Source organism: Scatophagus argus, chromosome 8 (genome assembly GCF_020382885.2).
Source record: "Scatophagus argus isolate fScaArg1 chromosome 8, fScaArg1.pri, whole genome shotgun sequence".
Taxonomy (NCBI): Eukaryota; Metazoa; Chordata; class Actinopteri; family Scatophagidae; genus Scatophagus; species Scatophagus argus.
In genome coordinates this window covers 7977321-7998871 of record NC_058500.1, presented here as the reverse complement: position 1 = coordinate 7998871, position 21551 = coordinate 7977321, and the positions used below count along the sequence as shown (strand labels likewise).

The 21551-nt window shown below is 42.2% G+C and overlaps 1 protein-coding gene across 1 annotated transcript in view; it reads right to left on the bottom strand.

The window, feature by feature from the left end:
- The window catches only part of LOC124062862 (cadherin-4-like), a 204458-nt gene that overhangs the window by 7716 nt on the left and 175191 nt on the right, over nucleotides 1–21551 (bottom strand). Inside the window, exons 8-12 of the mRNA XM_046395895.1 lie at nucleotides 20141–20313; nucleotides 16680–16817; nucleotides 11008–11193; nucleotides 7729–7985; nucleotides 2935–3077 (exon numbers count right to left, since the gene is read on the bottom strand). Of these exons, the coding sequence (XP_046251851.1) occupies nucleotides 2935–3077; nucleotides 7729–7985; nucleotides 11008–11193; nucleotides 16680–16817; nucleotides 20141–20313 (897 nt within the window). The remainder of the gene's footprint in view (nucleotides 1–2934; nucleotides 3078–7728; nucleotides 7986–11007; nucleotides 11194–16679; nucleotides 16818–20140; nucleotides 20314–21551) is intronic.

Sequence of the window (21551 nt, the reverse complement as noted above, 5' to 3'; positions counted from 1 at the left end):
CAGTATAAGCAAGCCTGTCAACAGTTTGAGCTGTCTGACTGGTAACACTATGATTAATATTTTAGAATACTACATAAAGTTTAACTGATTGGTAAAGACTTATCTAGTGATCAGTGATGGATGTGGCGCTGGGGCTTACAAGTTTCACAAAACTTTCAGAAACACATAAAACATAATTAAAAAAGAGAAGTAAAAAGTAGGTTATCTTTGAAGTGACACATCAAAGATAACCTACTTGTTCACTCAAAAGTCTAGTTTGTCAGATGTTGACTATTCACATAAAAAGTGAACAACATTTGCCACATTATGTACAACGGTTATACCGGAAATATTCACATACCACAAAAAACTGCACCTTTGTCACAAGTGTGTTACAGTATTCTGTCAGTAGGGGGCACCCATCTTAAATTGTTGCATACATTAGATACAATACATTACTTTATAGTAGTTGTACCATAATTACATCATAGATAATATTGTGATTATGTTCACAATAAAAAACCCCCACTCAATTTGGAAAGCCATATTAACCAGGTTATGTAATAATGTGACATTTTAAAATGATCCAACTGCTTTGAAAAGCTTTAAATACATTTACAAGCTATTTACAAGGACATTTATTTGATTTTCACTATTCAAACGTTATCCAACAATTTTATCATAAGTGGCTTCTTGCACACATGTCACATACATAAATACTTAATGCAGGCCTTCACAATTAAATGCAAATTTAACACATGTATATACTGAAGCATAACCACATGTGCTTGAACACACAGGTTCAAACACACACATACACACACACACACACACACACACACACACACACACACAGGAGAGAGAGGAGAGGGAGAGAGACTTTCTCATTCTGTTGGTTTGTTAATCCCAGCCATGTATGGGGGACATGTGGAAGCAGCTTGCCACAGCTGATAGCAGAATTATGTGGGTTTTAACCAGCTAAATAAATAATTATGTTTGTGTAAATTCCTCAAAAGGATTTGTATTAACTCCTTTTTTGATGGGGGCTCAGAGATGCGAGGCATGGTGAAGACTTGTAGCAAGCCTGCCATATGTTCTTTGAAGAGCACATAAACACACAGGTGTACAATAAGTACGATAGGTGTGTGTCACAGGGTCTGAGGCAGTCAGATTGTGTCTTCTCACCATACTGTCACCACCCCTGCATGTCCTGTCCTATCCTTACTGTCTCATAGTATCCATAATCCCTGTCAAGTCAAGACGGCTGGCACTCCAGCAACACCCAACACCGACACAAATATGCACACTTGAACTGCTGGCTTCTCATCTTTTGGACTTGCCACAGCTCCAACATCAGCCAGATGTTATGCAGTAACATAAAGTGTGGACTTTGCAGAGGTCAGGTGGAGACAAAAACAATTTTGTGCAGAAAAAAAAAAAAGTCCAGGAAATAACTGGGAAAGAAGAGGGTGGAGTAAATGAGATGTTTGCAAAGTCCAAACAACAGGAGGGAGTCAACCTCTAATCCTGCTGCTTCCTCCATCCCATCACCGCAGCAGGTTACATGTCATGGTGTCTGACAGTGTCAATCATTGCAATAAAAAAAAAAAATCACACAGAAAAACACACATATGCTCACATAAATGTGTTTCAAATGAGTGCATTCTTCACACATGCTCACACCTATAAAAACACCAATGTTTCAAAGGCATCTTGACTTAAGGTAAACACAGCAGTGCTCTGCACGTCACAGATAAGGCAATTTGGGAGGGGAAAACAGCATTTGCTTTTTACTTGAGAAAAAGCACACCCCTCCACCTGAAAAAGAGGGAACTTATTTGTTTGCTGTGATTGAGTTTGTGCTCAGTTAAACTTGAGGCAGAACAAATATATATGCCGCATTGAGAAAGAGAGGGAGCAGGCAGCCATGGATAGAAGATAAGAAGGAAGAGAGGATCAAGAGTGTGACCACTTGTGTGAATCCAGGATTTTCTCTAACTCTAACCCAGCTGCACTGCACTTGAATGACGCAGAGCTTCCATTTCTTTATATCCAATTCCAATTTCTTCACTTTCATCAAACACTGAGCAACATTTTTTGTTGCTTTTTTTTTTTTTTTTTTTAGCTCTGACCTGTATTTACATTATTTCCAAGTAGGATTCAAACTCTCATGTTTCATTCTGTGTTTGGGGGTTTTGGTCTTACCAAAACTTTTACCCAATAATGACATTATTTCCTTGTTTTATAAAAAAAAAAATCTATTTTAAAAAAAATCTATAATAATCTAACAGCCCGACCAATAATTAATTAAATGTGCTGACTGATATTGTAATGACATAATGAGTTGTGTCTAATCTAAGATCCCTTTTGGTGCAGTCAGTGATCCTTGCACAATGAGTCAGTGTAAGTGTGGTCCATTTCCCTCTGACAGGGATTTTGGTTTAATGCATCTTTGCCTGACAACAACATAATACTCAGTGTTTTCAGATGGCTAATATGAAATTAACAGTGTTAAAATTATTTGGGAAACATTCACAATTGCATACTTTATTAAGTTATTAACTTAACCTTCAAAGTCATCAGTTCATTATCATCATCAGTTTGGAAAGAAAAGTCAAGCCATTTCATGAGTTTATCGGACGAGTTATTACATCCAGTAACATTATTTTTTGATTTTTAAAACTACCAAAGAGAAATCTAAAAAAATATCAAAATTGCGTAACTGTAAATGGATTCAGAATAGAGAAGCTAGCATGATGCTATCTTCATAATGTCTTCATAATGTGAGTGTTTATTTATTTTCTTTTTTAAATTTATTTTTTAGTAATTTTTCACCAAATTGTGCAGGAAGACTAAAATGTATGGAAATGAGGATATAAGTCAAAAGGATAAAATGGGACACACAGGGAGCGATTTCAAATTAAAAGATGCCCAATGGCAAAACATGGCTCTTACCGTTGTCTGTTGCCAGGAATGTGGCTTCATATATATTGTTTTTGACGTAGACAGACTCCCGGTCGAGAATTGCTGTGGTTACTATCTGTCCATTGGTTCTGTTGATGGACAACCAGTCTGCAGGGTCATTCAGCTTTGAATACCTGAAGACGCACAAAGTCAGATCGATGAAAAAGTTAGCGTTACCATTACCGTGTTTATAAACACTCCTGAATTTTCTTCAGTCTCTGTGCATGCACAGGTTGCCAGCACGTACACACACTCACAAAATCACAAAAGCCTGACCTTCACACAGTTTAATTCTTCATTGACTTTTCCTCCAGAGCCTGCAGCCTACAGTCAATTTCACCTCATTTTTCACTCTTGTGTGCGAGGCATTGAAGTCAATTACCTCCCTAGTTAAGCACTGCTACAACTGCCTGTGTGTGTGTGTGTGTGTGTTGAATTCACATATTCTAGGAAGTGTTTGCTTATGTAAGGAAGGATAAACTGCCTGACAGCTTTATATACAAGCATCCATGCTTGTATGTTTGCAAATGTTCTTGTGGGTGCAGGGGGAAACTGTGTATAGGGTGGAGGCAGGATGATAGGATCTCAGGACTGATTGTCAAACACGAAAGTGGATGTGGTGGCAGGTGGAGACACTCTCATGGGATAAAGGACAGGGACGGAAGAAGGGATCATCTCCAGGATTGAATGCCAATCTCACCCTGATCTAACTGTTCTTGTTTCTCTGGCTTTTGTAGCTTTCAGCTCGTTCCACACTTTCAATTCTATCTGATCTCTCTCGACCCGTGCCGTCTCACCTAATCTTGCTGTGCTTTTGTATTCATACATTTTCTTATCCCTGTCTGTATCTTCGCATCCTCGTCTCATTCCCTCTGTGACACAGAGTTCATCAACTGCCACCCCTCACACCTGCTATCTCACTTTGCGTGTGGAACATCAATGGTGGACGTGTAACACCTTGAACTTACACAACAAGATTTTTGCATCACCTCAATTTCATTTACTGAATGTCAGTTTGGGCCATAAGACCATGTTGTTATATGACACACACATTCAGCTTTTAAATCCATCCAACCTTGCTTTTATACTTATTGAGTTGTAGTGTACTTACTCGCATTAAATACCACATGTACATTTCTACTTCCATGGGGGAGAATGAAAGCCTGGAGGGGTGGGTGGTGGCAGGAAGAAGGGGGGTGGACAGAGAGTATAATCTCTCTCCTGCAGTGAGGGAGGTGGGATTTTCCCAGCAGGCAGTGGGCATGATCCCAGGCGTGGCGCAGTGTGGGGAAAGGGATCACAGAGATGACATTCCCACACTCTTAACGGTTTCACACAGTCTAGCCAAGCCCACAGCCACTAACTGGCTGACTGTGAAATCACCACCAGGACTACAGTGAGTCCATCACAGTGGGAGGATGGGATAAAAGAGGGAGGGAAATAACCAGGAGAGGGTAGGAGGGGAAATCGGGACAGGGAGAGGTGATATTCGTGAGTAGCAGCATGGCTGTATGATCTGGGTTTAATATGCTCATTAAGACTGACTTGATATCTGCTACTCTTCTGTGCCCAAATGTATCTCTGTTGGCTTTGCCATGAAAACCTTACTTTCTCTGCTTTCTCTGTCTGAGCTAAGTGAAAAAAAATGTTCTTTATGTCTTTCCAGTAAAGGCTGACAAACTGGTGCACTTTTTACTCAGTAGAAGGAAATTAAAGGGTAGAGCAGTTTGCTAGGAGTAAGAACTTAGCATCAGTTAGCAAAAATCTGCCTACCAGGACCTCCTTATTTTATATCTTCTACTGTAGACTGTTATGCAAGGACACTATCTATCTTTCTATATATTGCATGCATATATATATATATATATATATATATATACTGTATATTGCAATCTGGGCTAACTGATCCTCCAAAATCACGAACACACACACACACAAAATGCAAAAAAGAGTGTAGAAAATAGTCTTTTTATAGCTGATTTTTGTCGACATAATGGCCTATAAAATACCTCCAGAAACTATTCTTTTCCAGCCATACTGCACGATAGCACAAGTGGCTGTGTGTTCTCTGATGATAAAAGCCATAACACAAAGGTTTGTTCACAAAGCAGAGTGCTCTGTCCACCACACTTTAATTAAATCTCCTAAACAGCCCTCAGTGCATATGCAATAAAGCTCATATGAAGCGAATGAAGCTGTGAATGGAAAGCCTTTGCAGCCAGGATAATTTCTAACACAGTGAATAGAAATTTCATTGCATTATTAGTTCTGTTCTATGGGAAAACTGTAGATAAGTTAAGGGCAGAATGCGGTTGTCATTTTCACTTTTTCTGATAGCGTTCAGTAAACGATAGGGCCGCTCTGACCATTAGAATGATGGTTGTGAAAGCGCCCACAGTGTTTTTATTTACAAGCCCCATCTGTCAACAACATTACTGTGGGCAATTGGCAGTCCCCACTGCTAACTTTTTAATGAAGTGCTATGCCAATTTTTGTCTCCCTGGAAAGGTAAACAGTTTCGTGTTTACTCCAGTTCTATTTTGGAATTAATGTTACATTTTTTTGTGAAAGTTTTAGTATTCCTTCCTGCGCCTTATTTCCAGTGCTTTCCTGAGCTCTCTTCTACCTGAAGGTTTCTCTCATTTGGGAGTTGGTTGGTGCGTGAGTATAGCTGGATGTATGATTAGGCCTGACAGGTTAGTGATCTTAGCAAGAGGCAGGGAGAGGAATGACATTTATTTTTCAAACCCCTGACCCTGAGGATGAAAAATGCATGTCTCAAGCTTAGTCAAGGCGGTTCAGATAATCATTTATGCCAGTGTCTCCAGTTCCGTGTCTCGACCTTACTGGTCAGGTGTCTGACAGGTGATGTATGATGCCTCACTCTCCCTCTTGTCCGTCACCCATGCCCTCGTCCTCTCCACATTGCCTCCTTTGTACCTCCAACAGGACACTGTTCCTCCTTTGATAAGCAGCTGTCAAATTCAAACCTTGACCTGGAGTCAGCACACCATCCTTAATTCCCTCCCTCCACAGTCCCTCAGGTCTTTTTTCACCTGTCTTTTGACTTTTACGGCTCCCTCTAAATCGTCTCCTTGTCTCTCTTCTCACTATGTATCCGCACCATCCATTCATGAAGATATACAGCAGCGTGTCATATGCAAAGACACGTGCCATAAATTACATATAACACAAACCTGGTGTCAAATCTAAATGTCTCCCCCATGCAAACATACAAGTTCAGTTAACTATCTGACTGATAGCGTCTGGAGGTATGCAAACCTACCTTTTATCCCACATAGCTGATATCAGTTCGTTTAATAAGATCATGCAAACGCTGTCCAGGGTTTTACCTGATTGGCAAGAATGAGTTTCACCAGAATAATCAGTGTTATATTATTGGCGTCCTTCTTATTAGTGTCCTTGCATAACGGTCTACAGTAGAAACCTTTTATGGAAGTGGTGTGAAGAAGGGGGATTGAGAGTGATCCTATCCAGATGGACCCAAATGAATGAGGTGGTGAATCTGCCATCTCTACAGCAATGCTTCCTCATGTGGTGACAGCAGAGGAAGGAGATTCGGTTCGTGTTTGTGTTAAGGAGACTGTGAAAGATGACAGTGTGCTTGAGAAAGGTCAAGTTATTTCTAAGGTGTAAAGTACTGCAGTCTTACACAGGTCATGAAAAACAGGAAGGAAACCAAAGAGGTCAAAGTGAATTCAGCAGGGGTAGATGAGCGACAAAGAGAGAGAGAGAGAAAGGGAGAGAGAGCAGCTTTGGCGTCTTCCTAAATTATACCGTGCACCCAATTTACTCTCATTTGGTGTGAAATTAGCTGGGAAATTTGTTTAGATCTTTTCCCCAGAGAAAATGGGAAGGGAGTGGCTATTGGAGTATGAGGGTTGGAGGGAGCTGATAAATTATACACCATACACAAATCTATAAGGACATCCTACATGTGACCATGAGTGGGAAACACATGTCATCCTAACCAAAAAGCTTTTCTTTTCGCAGCACTGATAGACAGCAAAGTGAGCTGAATAGATTACCTTCAAGTAAGTTTTAAAGGGCCGTAATGCATTTGCTGCTACCATCAAGTAGACAGCAGGAATGAGGAAAAGGTCTGCTGGTCATTTAAAGGTTGGTTTACATTTAAAATCCAGAGAGGCTTAGTGCAGAGAAAGAACACTGCAGGTGGATATAATGCTGTGTCAGGCGTTTGGGCTTGAGCCAGCTGTTCTCTTTATTCTTCCCCCTCCTGCTCTCGCTCTCTCTGTGTATGAACTGTATGTGTGTGTGTGTGTGTGTGTGTGTGTTCCTGCATGTATGAGCTCATGCAACCTACAGAATGCACACACTTCTGATTACCCCAGAGGCTATTGCTCCCTATTAACCTTATCCTCCTTCCTCAGAGTTCTCCTCTGGCTCATAAACTTCGCACAGTAAGACTGTGAGAGATGGGGGCTGCCAAAATATAGAAGCCTTGTTGAACTTCGACCCTTAACTACTGACATGGAACCTGTCCAAGAGGCTTTTTAGCCTTCTGTTAGTGCATATTGAGGGATTTATGCCAGGCTTGTACTTGCAGTGCGGCTAACCAGGCTTCAGTCAGACAATACTCTGCAACAGTCGAGAGACCGACCACATGTTGTAGAAGTCGAATCAGATCTAAATGATTTTGCATCAGAAGAAAATTAAACTAACGGCCTGCTATGACAAATGTCAGAAGTAGCCCAGTTAGGATTCCTTCTCTTTAGTGCGATGTATCGAAATACAGCCGAGTACCTGATTATCTGCTGCATCTGTAGTCGGTCAGGATCTGAGGCTGAGAAGGTCGTCAGGCTGGTGCCAGCAGGGACACCCTCCTCAAAACGGATGTGTTTTGGGTTCATGGGGAAATATGGGGGTTCGTTGACATCCTGGACAGATATGGTGACCCCAGCTGTGGACTGGAGAGAGGACTGGATACCACTGGCTAGGTGTGCCTGGTTGGACACCACCACCGTCAGCATGAAGGCACGATTCATCTCAAAGTCTACTGGCTGGAGGAAGGAAGGATGTTAATGAGAAGAGAAACTGAATTCAAAAAGTTCTAACATTATAAAACTGTCATAAAATTTCAGCATTTCTTTTGGTAAACAGTCAAAGACAGCTTGTATATCGTGAAGTCCAGCATGAGGGAACAAATTTAACACTGTGAGCAGATGCAGCATTGCACCAATACCCCAAACAGTCATATTTGTGGACTAAAATGTTACTTTTGTGCTTTTTTTGTTGGAATTTCACATATTTACATATTTTATTACAATACTGCACAAATATGGAGAGACAACAACATAAACACCTGTAATTCAATTCATTATGACGTTTGGCTGTGGTCAAGATGTCCACAGCCAAACGTCAGTGGGATTGGTGGTGTCTTTTGGTCTACTCCCATACTCCATAATTCTGACGAAGCCCCGATACGATACGACCATTGGCGGGGAGGGGGTGAGTAAAGAAAACAGATTTAGATGTAAAGAAAATAGACAATAAAACCTTTCCTCATCTTGCATGGTCAGTGATTATTACTACCATTAGTGGTATTATTATCGCTATAACATTTTATGAGCAATCCATGTCAAGTATAGGGGGTGTACTATAAATGTTATGCTGATTATAGTGGTAAAAGCCCTGTCAACCTTTCTCTTTCTGCCTGTGGTTGGGGACTATGCGTTGGGCCTTGTTGATGATAAAGGACATGATAAATGAACAGATGTCGTGTCAAGTGGTCCCCTGATGAATTGGCCCCATATTGTCTCTAAACAACTAACCAGCACACACACACACACACATTCTGAGCTTAGGCAGCAAGGCTCATACTATTCATAGGGTGCTGTCATGGCTCTGCCTTTTGAGTGAATGTGTGTGTCTATGTGTAATCCACAGTGGGTTTTGCTGGCTGAGCCTAAACCGGAGTGACAGTTCCGTGTTTCCCTAATGAAGACTTCATGATCAGGTTCAAATGACAACAACAACAAGAGAGGAAATTAAAAAAGAGAACAAATACCCTGCTTGTAGGTACGGCTGGCACATTTCTAAACAGGCAGATGATGATTACCGCCACAAGGCTCGTGTCTGTGGTGTGTGATGGTGATGTTAATGATTTTGAGCACATCTGTATGTTGCATTGCCTGCCTGTTATGAGTAGATATTGTGGCAGTACAGCCCTAATATATATAAAAAAAAAAAAAAATCAGACAGCTTGGTTGAAAAGGACACTGGAGCGGATGTCTTTGTGTGTGTGTTATAGTGTGTCTACGTGTAGATCTGAGTAAATTTACGCACAGGGGTGTGTATTTGTATGCGACCCCAGGGTGCACTGGGAACCCATTTATAGGCAAACCATGCTCAAGGCTCTTTGATCTGCAGCCAATAGTATTCCAAGCACAGGGAGGTCTAGAGTATAGCTGTAGGCTAACTGAAACACACACACTCCGACACACACACACACATACCCTGAGGGAAGCCAGAGGGGTGAGAGGTCAATAACACGGCTTCCATCTTTTGCCCATGAGCCATCACATCTAACATCTCGTCAGTATCGCTTCACTCGTTCCTCTCTTTCCCTTTTCACTTAATTTGTTCCGCTGGACTCCAACTTCCCACCCCTTCACCTCTGCCCCCCCACCCCCCCCTGTGATCTATGCTCTCTGCGGGTCTCTTTCAATCCTCCAAAATCTGTCTTCGCCTGACTTCTCTCCTCCTCCCCACCCCCCCGTCATATTCCGTGTTTATCATAAGCTGTGATTTACATATCTTAATGACTCATTCGAAACCAAGCGGCTCTGTTTGTATGTTTTTATGTGTGCTTGTTTGTCTACTGGGTCTATTACCATGCGGCGAAATGAGAATGCGTCTCATAAACTCCCTGGAGAGCAGTGTAAATGTGTGACATGTTCTGGTTAAGACCTCAGCCCTTGTTTACAGAGGAGCCCGGGTCCCTTGTGGGAGACTGCTGCATACCTGGGTGTCGGCATGATTCGATGTTTCTGTACTAGAAACTGCAGACGCCTTGGTAAAAATAGGAACACCAAGGTGTTCTTCTTATGGCTTCTTGACTTCACCAGAGCGAGCTGAAGCCCCTCTGTTTACTTGTTGTGACAGTGTATTTCTTCCCAGGGGGGGTCCTGTCTCTTATTTTATGATTTCCTGATAACCTCCCATGGGTTTCTATGTGAGCTTATGGCTATGTGGCTGCCTACTGAATTTTACATCAGGGAGAGAGAGGAATGGATTATAAAAGGCAGTCATCTAGAGATAATGAAGAGAAGCAAAATGCCAAAGCTCATTGCTCAGGGTACTATGGGAATTACACGGGGATGTTACCCCTATTTTTTAATAATTATTGTCGGATGTGAGATGTAATTTGCAGGAGTCAGATACACAAGGAAGAAACCCCTGGATTCTCAGGGGTCACGGAAATCAACAAGTTATTTCTACAAATCCCGTGTGACTTGGTAAGCACATATACAATGTGCTACTCATGGATGAGCGCAGGCATAAGCATGCTAAAGGTCGTTTACCAGGAACCAATCTGCACAATCTTTACATACATCCACACAATATAGCCCAAATATCTACAATTATTTTCCCAAATGCAGTAAAATCCTCTGGACAACCTCCATCAGGCTGTTACAATGCATGACTTTGTTGTTGCTGTCATTTACCACAACAGCAAGAACATTATGAGTGTATAAAAAACGTTGCCTTAGTAATTGAGAAATCAATACCTCATTTGCCACAGTGGTCTGGCCTGCCATTGTGTTTAAGTCTGTGTGTGCCTGTATGAGCTGTTTCTGAAGGGTGCAGCAGCTTCCAATCTCTCATTTGGACATAAAGGGGCATATGAAAGGCACAGACCCCAGCCTGTCCCCATTTAACTCTGTAGTCTATTATTATTGCTTGTGCTTAAATCCAGAGGGGATCTAACAGTCAGCATGGAAAAGGAGATGGGAATTTTTCCTCTACACTGACTTCCAGAGGGCCAGAGACTGAGCGTGTTCTGATAGGCGGATGTCTTACCTTCACCACAGTGACCATGCCATCGTTGCTGACAGGGTCAGTGCGGATGGTGAAGTGCCCAGACGGGTCTCCGCTGATGATCCTGTAGATGGCGTTCCAGTTAGGTGAGTGTGGTTGGTCAGCATCTATGACTGTCAGATTAGCCACCACAACATCCACCCGGTTCTCTGGGACCTCGCCGGAGAACTGCAGAAAGCAGAGGAAAAGTTTACCTTGTGATCTTTTGCTTTTAACTTCTGCAAAATTTTGACTTTGATTCATCGAGCCATTTGAGTGTCACTGAGTTCATATCTCTCTTTCGCACTTTCCTTTATAGAGTCAGCCCTCCTTTCAGGTTTTCAGGTTCAGTGATCTCACTTTTACCACAACCGAGTAGTAAACAAGCAGTAAACACTAAGAAGCATATGCACACAGGGGCGTTGTTCCAATTTTAATATTTTCTTCTCTTTCTACATTTCAATTGCTCATCCTAGATGAGCAGTAACATTTCATTCCTTTGAAAGCCCGAGTGACAAAGGAGGACAGAATGGATGAGCAGAAAGGAGGCAGCAGTGGGGAGGGTTAAAACAGCTGTTTGAGCGTATATGACTGGCTTTTAGTTGTCCCCGTGCTGTACAAACACATGTGCTTTGTCCTGATAAGCCTGATGAGGAGTGAGCTGCTGTCTGTCATGTGTCTGTTATGGTGGGGATTGATCAAAGCTGTGCAGGCTCAGGGGATAAAGCCCACAAAGACGAACCAACAACAGCAATGCACCGCTACCGTGAAAAAACACGAGTCAGGAGGAGCCTCACCTCCATGAACAACTAATTGACTCTTAACCAATCACACGGGGTCAGAAGGTGAGCATGCTCACGTTTCTTCATCTCATCTGGAGGCAACAGGCATCTAGCGCCGCATAGTCGCCGTGTCACTGTGGATAACAGGCGCGGAAGAGCCACTGAGCCGCTTATGTGAGTGTAGGATATCAAAGAGCAAAGCCCCAGACCAAACACTCCAACAGACCATAATACCCTGCCTGGCAACTCTCGCATCACCCAGCAAACAGCCGACAGCAGCGGGCAGATTAGGAGGCTGCGTCAGGAGAGCTGTTCAGAGACTCAATGACATTCTTAAGACAACAGAAAAGTCCGGGTGGTCCTGATGCACTGCCTGCATTGGATAAGTAGGCAGGCTGTTGTATGTGTGTGTGTGTGTGTGTGTGTGTGTGTGAGCACGAGTGGTTTATTACTGTGGTTTGGTTCAGGGACTCCCCAATGCCAATTCAATAAAATAAAACTTCAGAGATGCCTCTTGAGCCCCCGAGGGCCCTTGAGCATCTTCTTTCTCAGCACACAGTCACAACTGAGGGCAAGAGTTAACCAGACCTGATGGAAGACCTTGAAGGGTCCACCACCACTCTTGTTACCAATATCCAAGTTCAAGATCTCGCTGGATCAATAAGTATCTATCAAGGATGAGGGAGGGAGCAAGCAAGCAATATTACATGACATGGCAATTTTTGTGCCTCAGTACAATTAATTAATCTCAGACAGAGATTAATTAATTGTAGTGAGTTGACTGCAAAGAATTTACTGTGGAAATAGCAACAAACAAAAGTCATCTGTGATTTTCACAGTGAGCAAAGTGTTCAGAATATGCTTGAACTCCTTATTTGAGCAGCTCCTATCATTTTCTCTAAGACAACTACAGAGCAGCATTCAGGTTATATTCAAGAGTAAACTTTCAAATGACAATTTAAAGAGATTTATTTGTTTCCCCCAGGGAACCATCAGGTCCTTCCAGGTCTCCATTTTATTCAGTTCACTTTAATGGCAGTTTTATCGCTCAAGACTCCAGCTTTTATTCACATGACCATGAGCTTTGAGTATGGCAGTCGTCAACAATGGTATGTGATTCAACATTTGTGATTTTGAGAAGAGCATTTCAGAGCCTTGAAAAAACCTTGTGGTTTTCACTCTCTTAATGATTTGTTAGCTGAACACAGCAGAGGTTTTCCTAAGACTAACAATCTGACACTGAACACAACAAAAGCTACAAAAATTGTCACCAACTTCAGGGAAAACAGAGCAGCCCCTGCTCCCCCATACATCAACAGCGGCTGTGTAGAGAGAGTCCACACCGTCAAACTCCTCAGCACCTTCATATCAGCTGACCTCTCCTGGACCCCAAACACCATGGCAGTCATCAAGAAAGCACAGCAGCGACACACTTGGACTGGAAGCTTCTGGTGACCTTCTACAGATCTTCCATTGAGAGCCTGCTAACACACTGCATCACAGTGTGCTACACCAGTTGCGCTGAAGCAGAAAAGAAGAGGAACCGGAGGGTCATCAACACTGCACAGAAGATCTGCGGCTGCCCTCCACCCTCCCTGATGGACATCTACACCTCCTGCTGCCTGAGCAGAGCAAAAACATTGTGAATCACAGCTCTCACCCCATATCCCACCTGTTTACCCGTTACCCTCTGGATGGCGTTACAGGTTCACAAGAACAAGGACAAACAGACTCAAGAACAGCTTCTTCCCACGAGCTATAATCACACTAAACTCTGGCATGCATTGACAGCTCCCCTCCCACACACACTGATCAGGTCAAATATATGTTCTGACTTTGCAATATCTATGAGACAGTGCAATGAATTTATCTTAACAGTGGAGTATATCTTTACTGTTTAATCTATTATTCCATGCTTCAGGTGTGAAGATGAATATTGGCGTTGAATGTGAATGTTGAAGAGTGTGATGAATGGTGTCCGTGTAATGAGCGTGTTGTGAGCACACTGGGCAACAGAGCAAACCAAATTTTGTCATACAGTAAGTATAATGACAATAAAAGTTTCTATTCTTTTTCTATTTTATTTTTCTCATCAGGCAGCTTTTCTTTCTTTGCTAGTCTATGTTGTCCCTCACTGCTGCACTGAAGGGAAGGAGGGGGGAGCTCTGAGACTTTGATTGGTACAGAGTCCAGTTGGCTTTCTCACTGCACTTGACAAAACAATTCTTGCAACACCCTCATCCGTCCGCCACTATTTTGGCAACTGGAAAAGACTGATAGAGGCGAGAGGAGTAGACGGCAAGTGACAGATGACTTCATCATAGGAACTTTGTAAGGATAGTCAAGAAAGGAGGCCAACGGAAGCACTGCAGTAAATCCTGGACTGAGGTACCCTCGATTACAGGATTGTAGGTCTCTCCACACTTAACAACAAAAAATCATGCGCCATATAAGATACAGCCACTGTTGCAGTATTGTATACAAAAACAAAAGAGACGAGTACATTTTCATCTGCATCACAGAAATAATGCAAAACATGGATGCAGTCCTGAATAAGCACTCAAAGCCTTCACATTGGTACGCATACACCCACCCTTTGCTGCCTTGAAAAATAGAGCAGCCTCTGATAGGCGTGATGAAATATTAATCACCAACATTAAAGACAAATTCCCCAAACTTTATATTTCTGGGACATGTTGAGAGATCTATGGGGTTTATTGCAAACACTAAATATTTGCATAATGGCCTGTATTCTCAACAAAATGGCTTTTATGTTATCTCGCTACTAAAATGGGTGATTTATTAAGGGAGTGGGGAAAAGTGCTCCTCTCATTGTGGCTCCAGAACCTCCACTAAAGTTTATCATCAATATCCATGATTGCATTAACTTCCCTCAGTGGTGATGATGGAAATGCACTTAAACATGGTGGAATACAGTTAGAGAATATGAATGTATTACCGGCCACTATCATCAATATTCCGCCATCAGCAGAAAATCTTAAATCAGAGGGGGATGCCGAGTCAGGAAAGCCCTCTCATTTACAACGGGGCATGTCCATGCTTTATCACTGCTGCTGCTGTAGGAAAAATCTCCTGTGACCAAATAATCCTTCATTCTTTCTCCTCTCCCGATCATTCTCTCATCACTTTTTCCTCTCTTCATTTTTCATCTTGAAGTGCACATGGTGGTCCACTCATCAACTCCTCTTCCCTCCTTGTTCTCTTTTTGCTCACTATCTCCCTTTTTTTTCTTCCTCTGCCCTCTCTTTGTACGTTTCCTGCTGTGTGTGATGTAGCAGCTCTCTGATGAGCTCCATGGCTGACACATGCTTACCACGAGCGCTAACTCATCATCATAGGGTCTTAATAGCCTCCAGGGCAAATGCTAATGCTAATTCTTCTGCTACCACCTCAAAGAACTGGACCCACTGTACTGCTGATTGCGCCTCAGCTGCTATCCCTGCAGTTGCAGAGCTAAGCACCTTATCTACCCAACAGGCCTGAACTCTCACCACTACCGATAGGAAAGTACACATACTGAATAATTCTGACACCCGAAGCCAGACGGACACCTAGAAAGATTTTTCATCATAATATGAAATTAGAATGCAGACACGCCAAGTTCTCTTCGCTCCTCGAACAAAACTTTTGACTCAGGAGAATTTTATTAAAAACTATTCAAATAATTAGAAATTTTTTCCACTTTCCATCCACGAGCAGTGAGAAATATTGCTGCCACCTCAGCTGTACCTCCCGCACACCTAAACATTTAGCATGAAGGAGAGAAATGACCAAAGTCAAGATGAAGTGTGGAATAAACCGAGGTAAACTTTTAAATCTCCTGCTTCACTAATTTATTCAGTGATGATGTTGCTGAATTTCACCACATCGATACATTACACACAGTACATTACCATGGACTTTAAATTTTTACCTCTCACTCAATAATGACCTTCTGTAATGTAATCATCATTCTAAATATCACTATCACAACAATAATCACTAACAATTTGCTGGCTCTAGTTTTCTTGCTGATGCAAATCAATGATATAGATTAGTGTTTCCTTTTGTGTGTGTGTGTGTGGGGGGGGGTTGCATCTTCTATAAGGAAATGAGTAAGTACCCTTTGCGCTTAATAACCCTTCCTCACTGTCCTTGTGTAAATCTTCCACCGTAATGATGTAACACATTGCTGTATTCATTTCCTTTCTCCATTCCTCGATTCACCGCCCCTCCCTTTCAATTCTCCTTTCCATCTCTTCCTCTTTCCTTCTTTTCTTCCATGCCCGTCCCTCTAGAGCTCTTTCTGTTTGTTATACTCCAGCATACTAATCTGCCCGGTCACCTTTTTCTCTGAAACTGTTGACTGTATATAAAGACAGACTACACAAAAGCTCCCCAAAACTGATGCCAAAACACTGAGATATACACAATGTTAGCAGAGGGGGAATCGAGCAAACAAAAAATCCAAAGTACATGGTTTCTGTCATTTTAGCTAGTTCATATTATGCTCACGTATATTCAAGTGTTCATTTTGATGATACATTTGAATTTAACAAGTCATTTAATTCAATAAAAAGGGGATGAAACGTCAAGATTGACATCTGAGATCTGCTAAGCACTCGGTCAGACGGGTATATGGACTTTTAAGCCATACTGGTAAGCTCGTTACAGCGGCTCCACCACCACATTACTACTGAGTTACCCTGGCCCCAACTGACATCATCAGAGCAAGATGGCAGTTCTTGTATACAGGATATTTTGGCTTCACTCTGGAGTGGAAGGAAGTGGAGACGTGTTCTCCATCTTGATATACATCAATTTCTGGAACCCAAACCCTCTCCTCTGCCGACTTGTCACCCTTTCCCCACTCCCTTTTTTGTAGCAACTCACAGTCCTAGAGGTCAGCATGGGAGGGTTGTCGTTGATGTCCGTGACAGTGATGATGGCAGTGGCCGTGTTGGAAAGGCCAAAGTTCAGGTTGCCCTCCATGTCCGTGGCCTGCACGATGATGGTGTACTGGGACACTTTCTGTAAAAGGCAGAAACAAAAAAAAAAAGAAACAGTGTTCAGTCATCTGCAAAGAGATTTCTGTTCGTCAAGTCTACAGTAACAGCCACAGACTGTGACTCCCCAGAGGAACAAAAAGCTGAGCCTGTGCTCTGTTCTGTAGTAGCTGCCCAAGGTCTTATTTGAAACACAGATTCACAAGGGTGAAGTCTTTCATTCAAATGAGTTGAAACCTCCTTAGTCGAATGTATCCAGACTTCACACCATCTGAAGGCAGGACTGTGAAGCCTCCCCATGGGTATGTCATCAAAGACATTTCTTATTCAGTGCCACTGACAGACAGATGTGAAAACAATGATCCAACTGACAGAGATTAATAGACTATCTATGGAGCAATACTACGAGAGAATGATAAATGATATTTTATCTTCTGAAATGACACAGTATCACTTTAATGGATGCTGAAATATGGTTCTACTGCTGGTATTTTTGTACTTGGATGCATTTGTGCGCTTCAGCTCTAGTCCCATTCTCCTTTCCTCTCTCTCTCTCTCTTAGGCCACATCTTCTGTCTCTTCTTCAGTCCCAGGGTGCAGTTAATGGGCTGCAGGAAGGATGGAACCCCGGAGCCGACTGTCTGTATAATGTGTCTCGTCACTAAGATTCCCAATTACATTCCAAGTCTCTCTCTTTCACCTGCTAATTACCGAGTAAATATCCCAATTAGGCCCGGACGCCACATCAGGAGGATTAGACAGCTCCTCTCAGTTCCTCTCATCATAATGCTAGACGAGATGCTGAACTCCAACCTTGTACAGACACTCTCATTAACACCCATACGTCCACACAAACACACATAAACGTACACACGCATACACCTCTCTTTCCTCATATCTTGTTTAGAGGCAGTGCCTGGCTGACTGTCCCATCAGCCAGTGTATGGCATGTACACAACACTCTCACTAATTAGACAAGGGAGTAATTATGTAGAGCTCCTCTGAACCTCTCAGCATTGCAACAACACCACAGCATACCCAGCTTCCTCTAAAGGACTGAGGTCTGTTACTGTCAACAAGCTCTTAAAAGTGCACTGCAGACCAGTGGAAATCTTTCGAGGAGAATCAGTGTGGGAGTTTATGAAGTAGAGGAAGAAGACTTTTCAAAAGTAAAGAACAGAGGAGAGGATAAGAGACAGCAGGGATTCAGCTGAGGCACAAGAGAGGAGGACTTCCTAAAATAGATGCCTGTTTTTTCTTTTTTTTTTTTTTTAAACACCTAACATCTTCAACACCCCAGCCCAAGAAGGGAAGGGAGATGCAGAAACTTTCAAAGTTTCAAAGGGTCAAAGTGCTGACTAAAAATGGACCAGGGAAGCACCACAGTGTGCTGTGTAGCATTTTCCTGTGAAGTTTATTTACAGTATATCAACACTGTTTTTTTTTCCCTGCAAGATTTGAGACTTCTTATCTGATCTCAGTCAACAATAAAGAAGTATGCATTGTTATGCTCCAGAGACAGTGTAAGAGTGGTGTATGTACAAATAAATGTGTCTATGGACGAGTACATACATGCATGAAGCATGTGTGTGCTCTTGTACGTCTGTCTTTGTGAGGAATTCAAGTCTTATGTGCTAAGGCTTGTAACCACCCTCTCTCTTAAGCTACCCAGGACAGGTACCCCATTTACACACGATATTAACAATAATGACATGTACCAATGGGCCCTTGCATTTACACCTGACATTAATAAACAATCACATCATCTCAAGTCTGTTGTCATTGTAATCAGATATTAATATGCAAATTTGTTAGGCAGAGCTGGGAGTTTTGTCTCAGGTCAAGGGAAGCACTACAGCTCTACAGACCCTACTCATACTCTACTTATTCTGAAGGGTTGTGAATGACTTAGTGATGGTAATGAGGAGGAAAAGGAGGAAAAGGTCTGTTTTTTCACTTTTCCCATCCACATTTATTCTGCCACTCTGGGAAATTAAACTGGCAACCTCCTGATCACATGCTTGTTTCTCTAACCTATAGTTAGGTGACACTATAACTCGAAAGGCAAATGAGTTTCTGAAGAATGTGGTCAAACTGTACAGACTGTATTTACAAAATACATTTCTCCTTATTCAGATAAGACATCCCATTACAGATTGCATATTAAAACCACATATAAAAAGGGCTTGGTGAAAGAGAAAGTACTTGTTCCTCTCTCGTTACCACCACCGTGGTGCCTTTGAGCAAGGCCCCTTACCTTTTACCCCTACCCCATCTGTTCTAGTGGAGAGGGTCAGTAGTCAGTCTATCACACTGAGGTTGCACTGTGCATCTTCCAGCTCTGAATGAACGGTGTTACACTGTGTCAGGTGCTCTCGGTAAACATAGGTAGAAATAAAGTTAGGAGCTATTATGTCAGTATGGGTCTACACAAATATAAAACTACAAATATGCTTGTATGTAGGAGTTTAATCCTACATCAGGGGTGACTGGCTGGATTAGCACTATGCAGGAGAAAAAGTAAAAATAAGCAATGGAGGTTCAGCAAAGACATTTTTACTACATGTTTCCCCTCACACACACCCCCTCCTCTGGCACCCTCGTTCCTGATCCTGCTTCTCTGTCACCATTTCTCCACTGGCAAATTCTCACTTCTTCCCACCTCATTGTAATACCCGATCTGCCCAGCTCTGTTTTTGTTCTATCGCTGCTTTCAGTTTTCTTTTTTCTTTTTCCCCTCAATTGCCTGTGTTTTATCGAGTGTAGATGTGATTACATGGCCCTTTGTGTTTGTCTGACAGGTGTCAAGGGCATTCTATCAAAGATTTTTCCACTCTATCTTTACAACACAAACACACACACACACACACACACACAACGTGAGCAGCCCACTGCAGCGTGATGTGTTGTTAATAGGTCTGTCACTGGTGACAGTTTGGGAGGACGATCTGTCTCGGAGATTTCTTTGCAGAGTTGTCACTGGCACATCCATGTTGCGAGAATAAACACATTTGGGTCTTGTCTCAACTTTCATAGTTCCATAAACAAGGTGACTTGAGAAGAAGGCAATTTACTGTAATACAAAAATAAATAAAAAAATAAAAACACAAGCTGGTGTGTGTGGTGTCAAATGGCCAGAAAACCTTTGTAAGGTGCATCTCAACATGTCATCACAGTAAACAATGCTGTTAGGAAACATGCTCCAAAAACAAGGATGAAAGTGCCTCACCTGGTTGACCATGTGGAGACTACTATCACATCATTACACAATCCCATTTCGCTTAACTTTATGTCTGTGAAATTAAAATAAAAAGTTTGTGGATGACTTTGGAGGGGGTGAAAACCAACCTCTCGATCCAGACCAGGTGCCACAGTCACAATGTCTCCGGTCTCGCTGTTGATGGTGAACATGTTAGGGATGGGGCTGTGCGGCGTCTGGGACAGGATTCGATAGCGCACCATTCCGTTAGCTGTAGTGTTGTCGTCAGCATCGAACGCTGACACGTGCATCACATATGTTCCTGATGAGGGAAAGAATATTTGTCAACATATACTGCATGTCCACACAGCCAAAACAAGACAATAAGTCAACTTTAAATTTCATGAAATTACGTGGGAACAGATTTTATTCTTTAGTCTTAGGCGAGGCCAAAGCATCTTTTTTCAAGATTAAATGACACAATCCCATCCATCCATTTTCTATACCACTTCATCCATCAGTCAGTCGCAGGGCTGACACACACAGGCAGACAACCAGACAACACACACACACACACACACGCATACCTCGGGGCAATGTAGAGTAGCCAATTAACCTAATGTGCATGTTTTTGGGACTGTGGGAGGAGGCCAGAGTACCCAGAGAAAACCCTCGCAGGTACAGGGAGAACACGTAAACTCCACACAGAAGGGCCCAGACCTGGACTCAAACCTGGGACCGTCTTACTGTGAGGCGACAGTGCTAACCACCATGCCGCCCACACATTCCCTCTTTTAGAAATGTTGACCTTATAGCAGTAAAGTAAAGTTGTTTGTCCAAAATAAATGACTCACATTGCAGCCTGATTTCACAATCAGAGTTTGCTATTGTGTCTGTTGTGTCCTTTTTAAGCAAAAAGAGACAGATGCCACAAAATGCCTGGCACATAATGCACCACTATGCTCAATTGGCCATTCTGAAAACATATTTTAATGGTGCATACAATATTGGTAATGATCATATCTGGTGTTGGTTCATGTACACATAAACATGGCTAATAATCCACTTGGATGTTGCAGCTTAATAACACTAACAATAAAGTTAATTGATTTTTGTAGATTTATGGTAGCATGGAAATGTTGTACACCTGTTCTGTAAATAGCATCTACAAGCACAGACATATAGTGTAGAGATATAATTGTGAGGAGTTTATATCGCCATATAACTCATATCATAGCTTGCATTTATTGAAACAGGGTGAAAATGTCCACCATTTCTTTTTAAGAAGATCAAACTGGGAGGCTCTCCAACATCCTACAAGTACATTTTGATGACAGATACTGCAAAGCCTTAATCACATTAAAGCTTAGCAACATCTTACATGTTTATATTTGATCTAAAATTGTTGGAGACCTGGAAATAAAAATGACTCCAGCGACAAACACAAGCACAGACATACAGTATTATGTGCAGACTATCCCTCCATGAATGCATCACTTGTTTGCTGTCTCCACACACTCATATAACTCTGTGTGGGATCACTTCCTGTCACCCAATCTC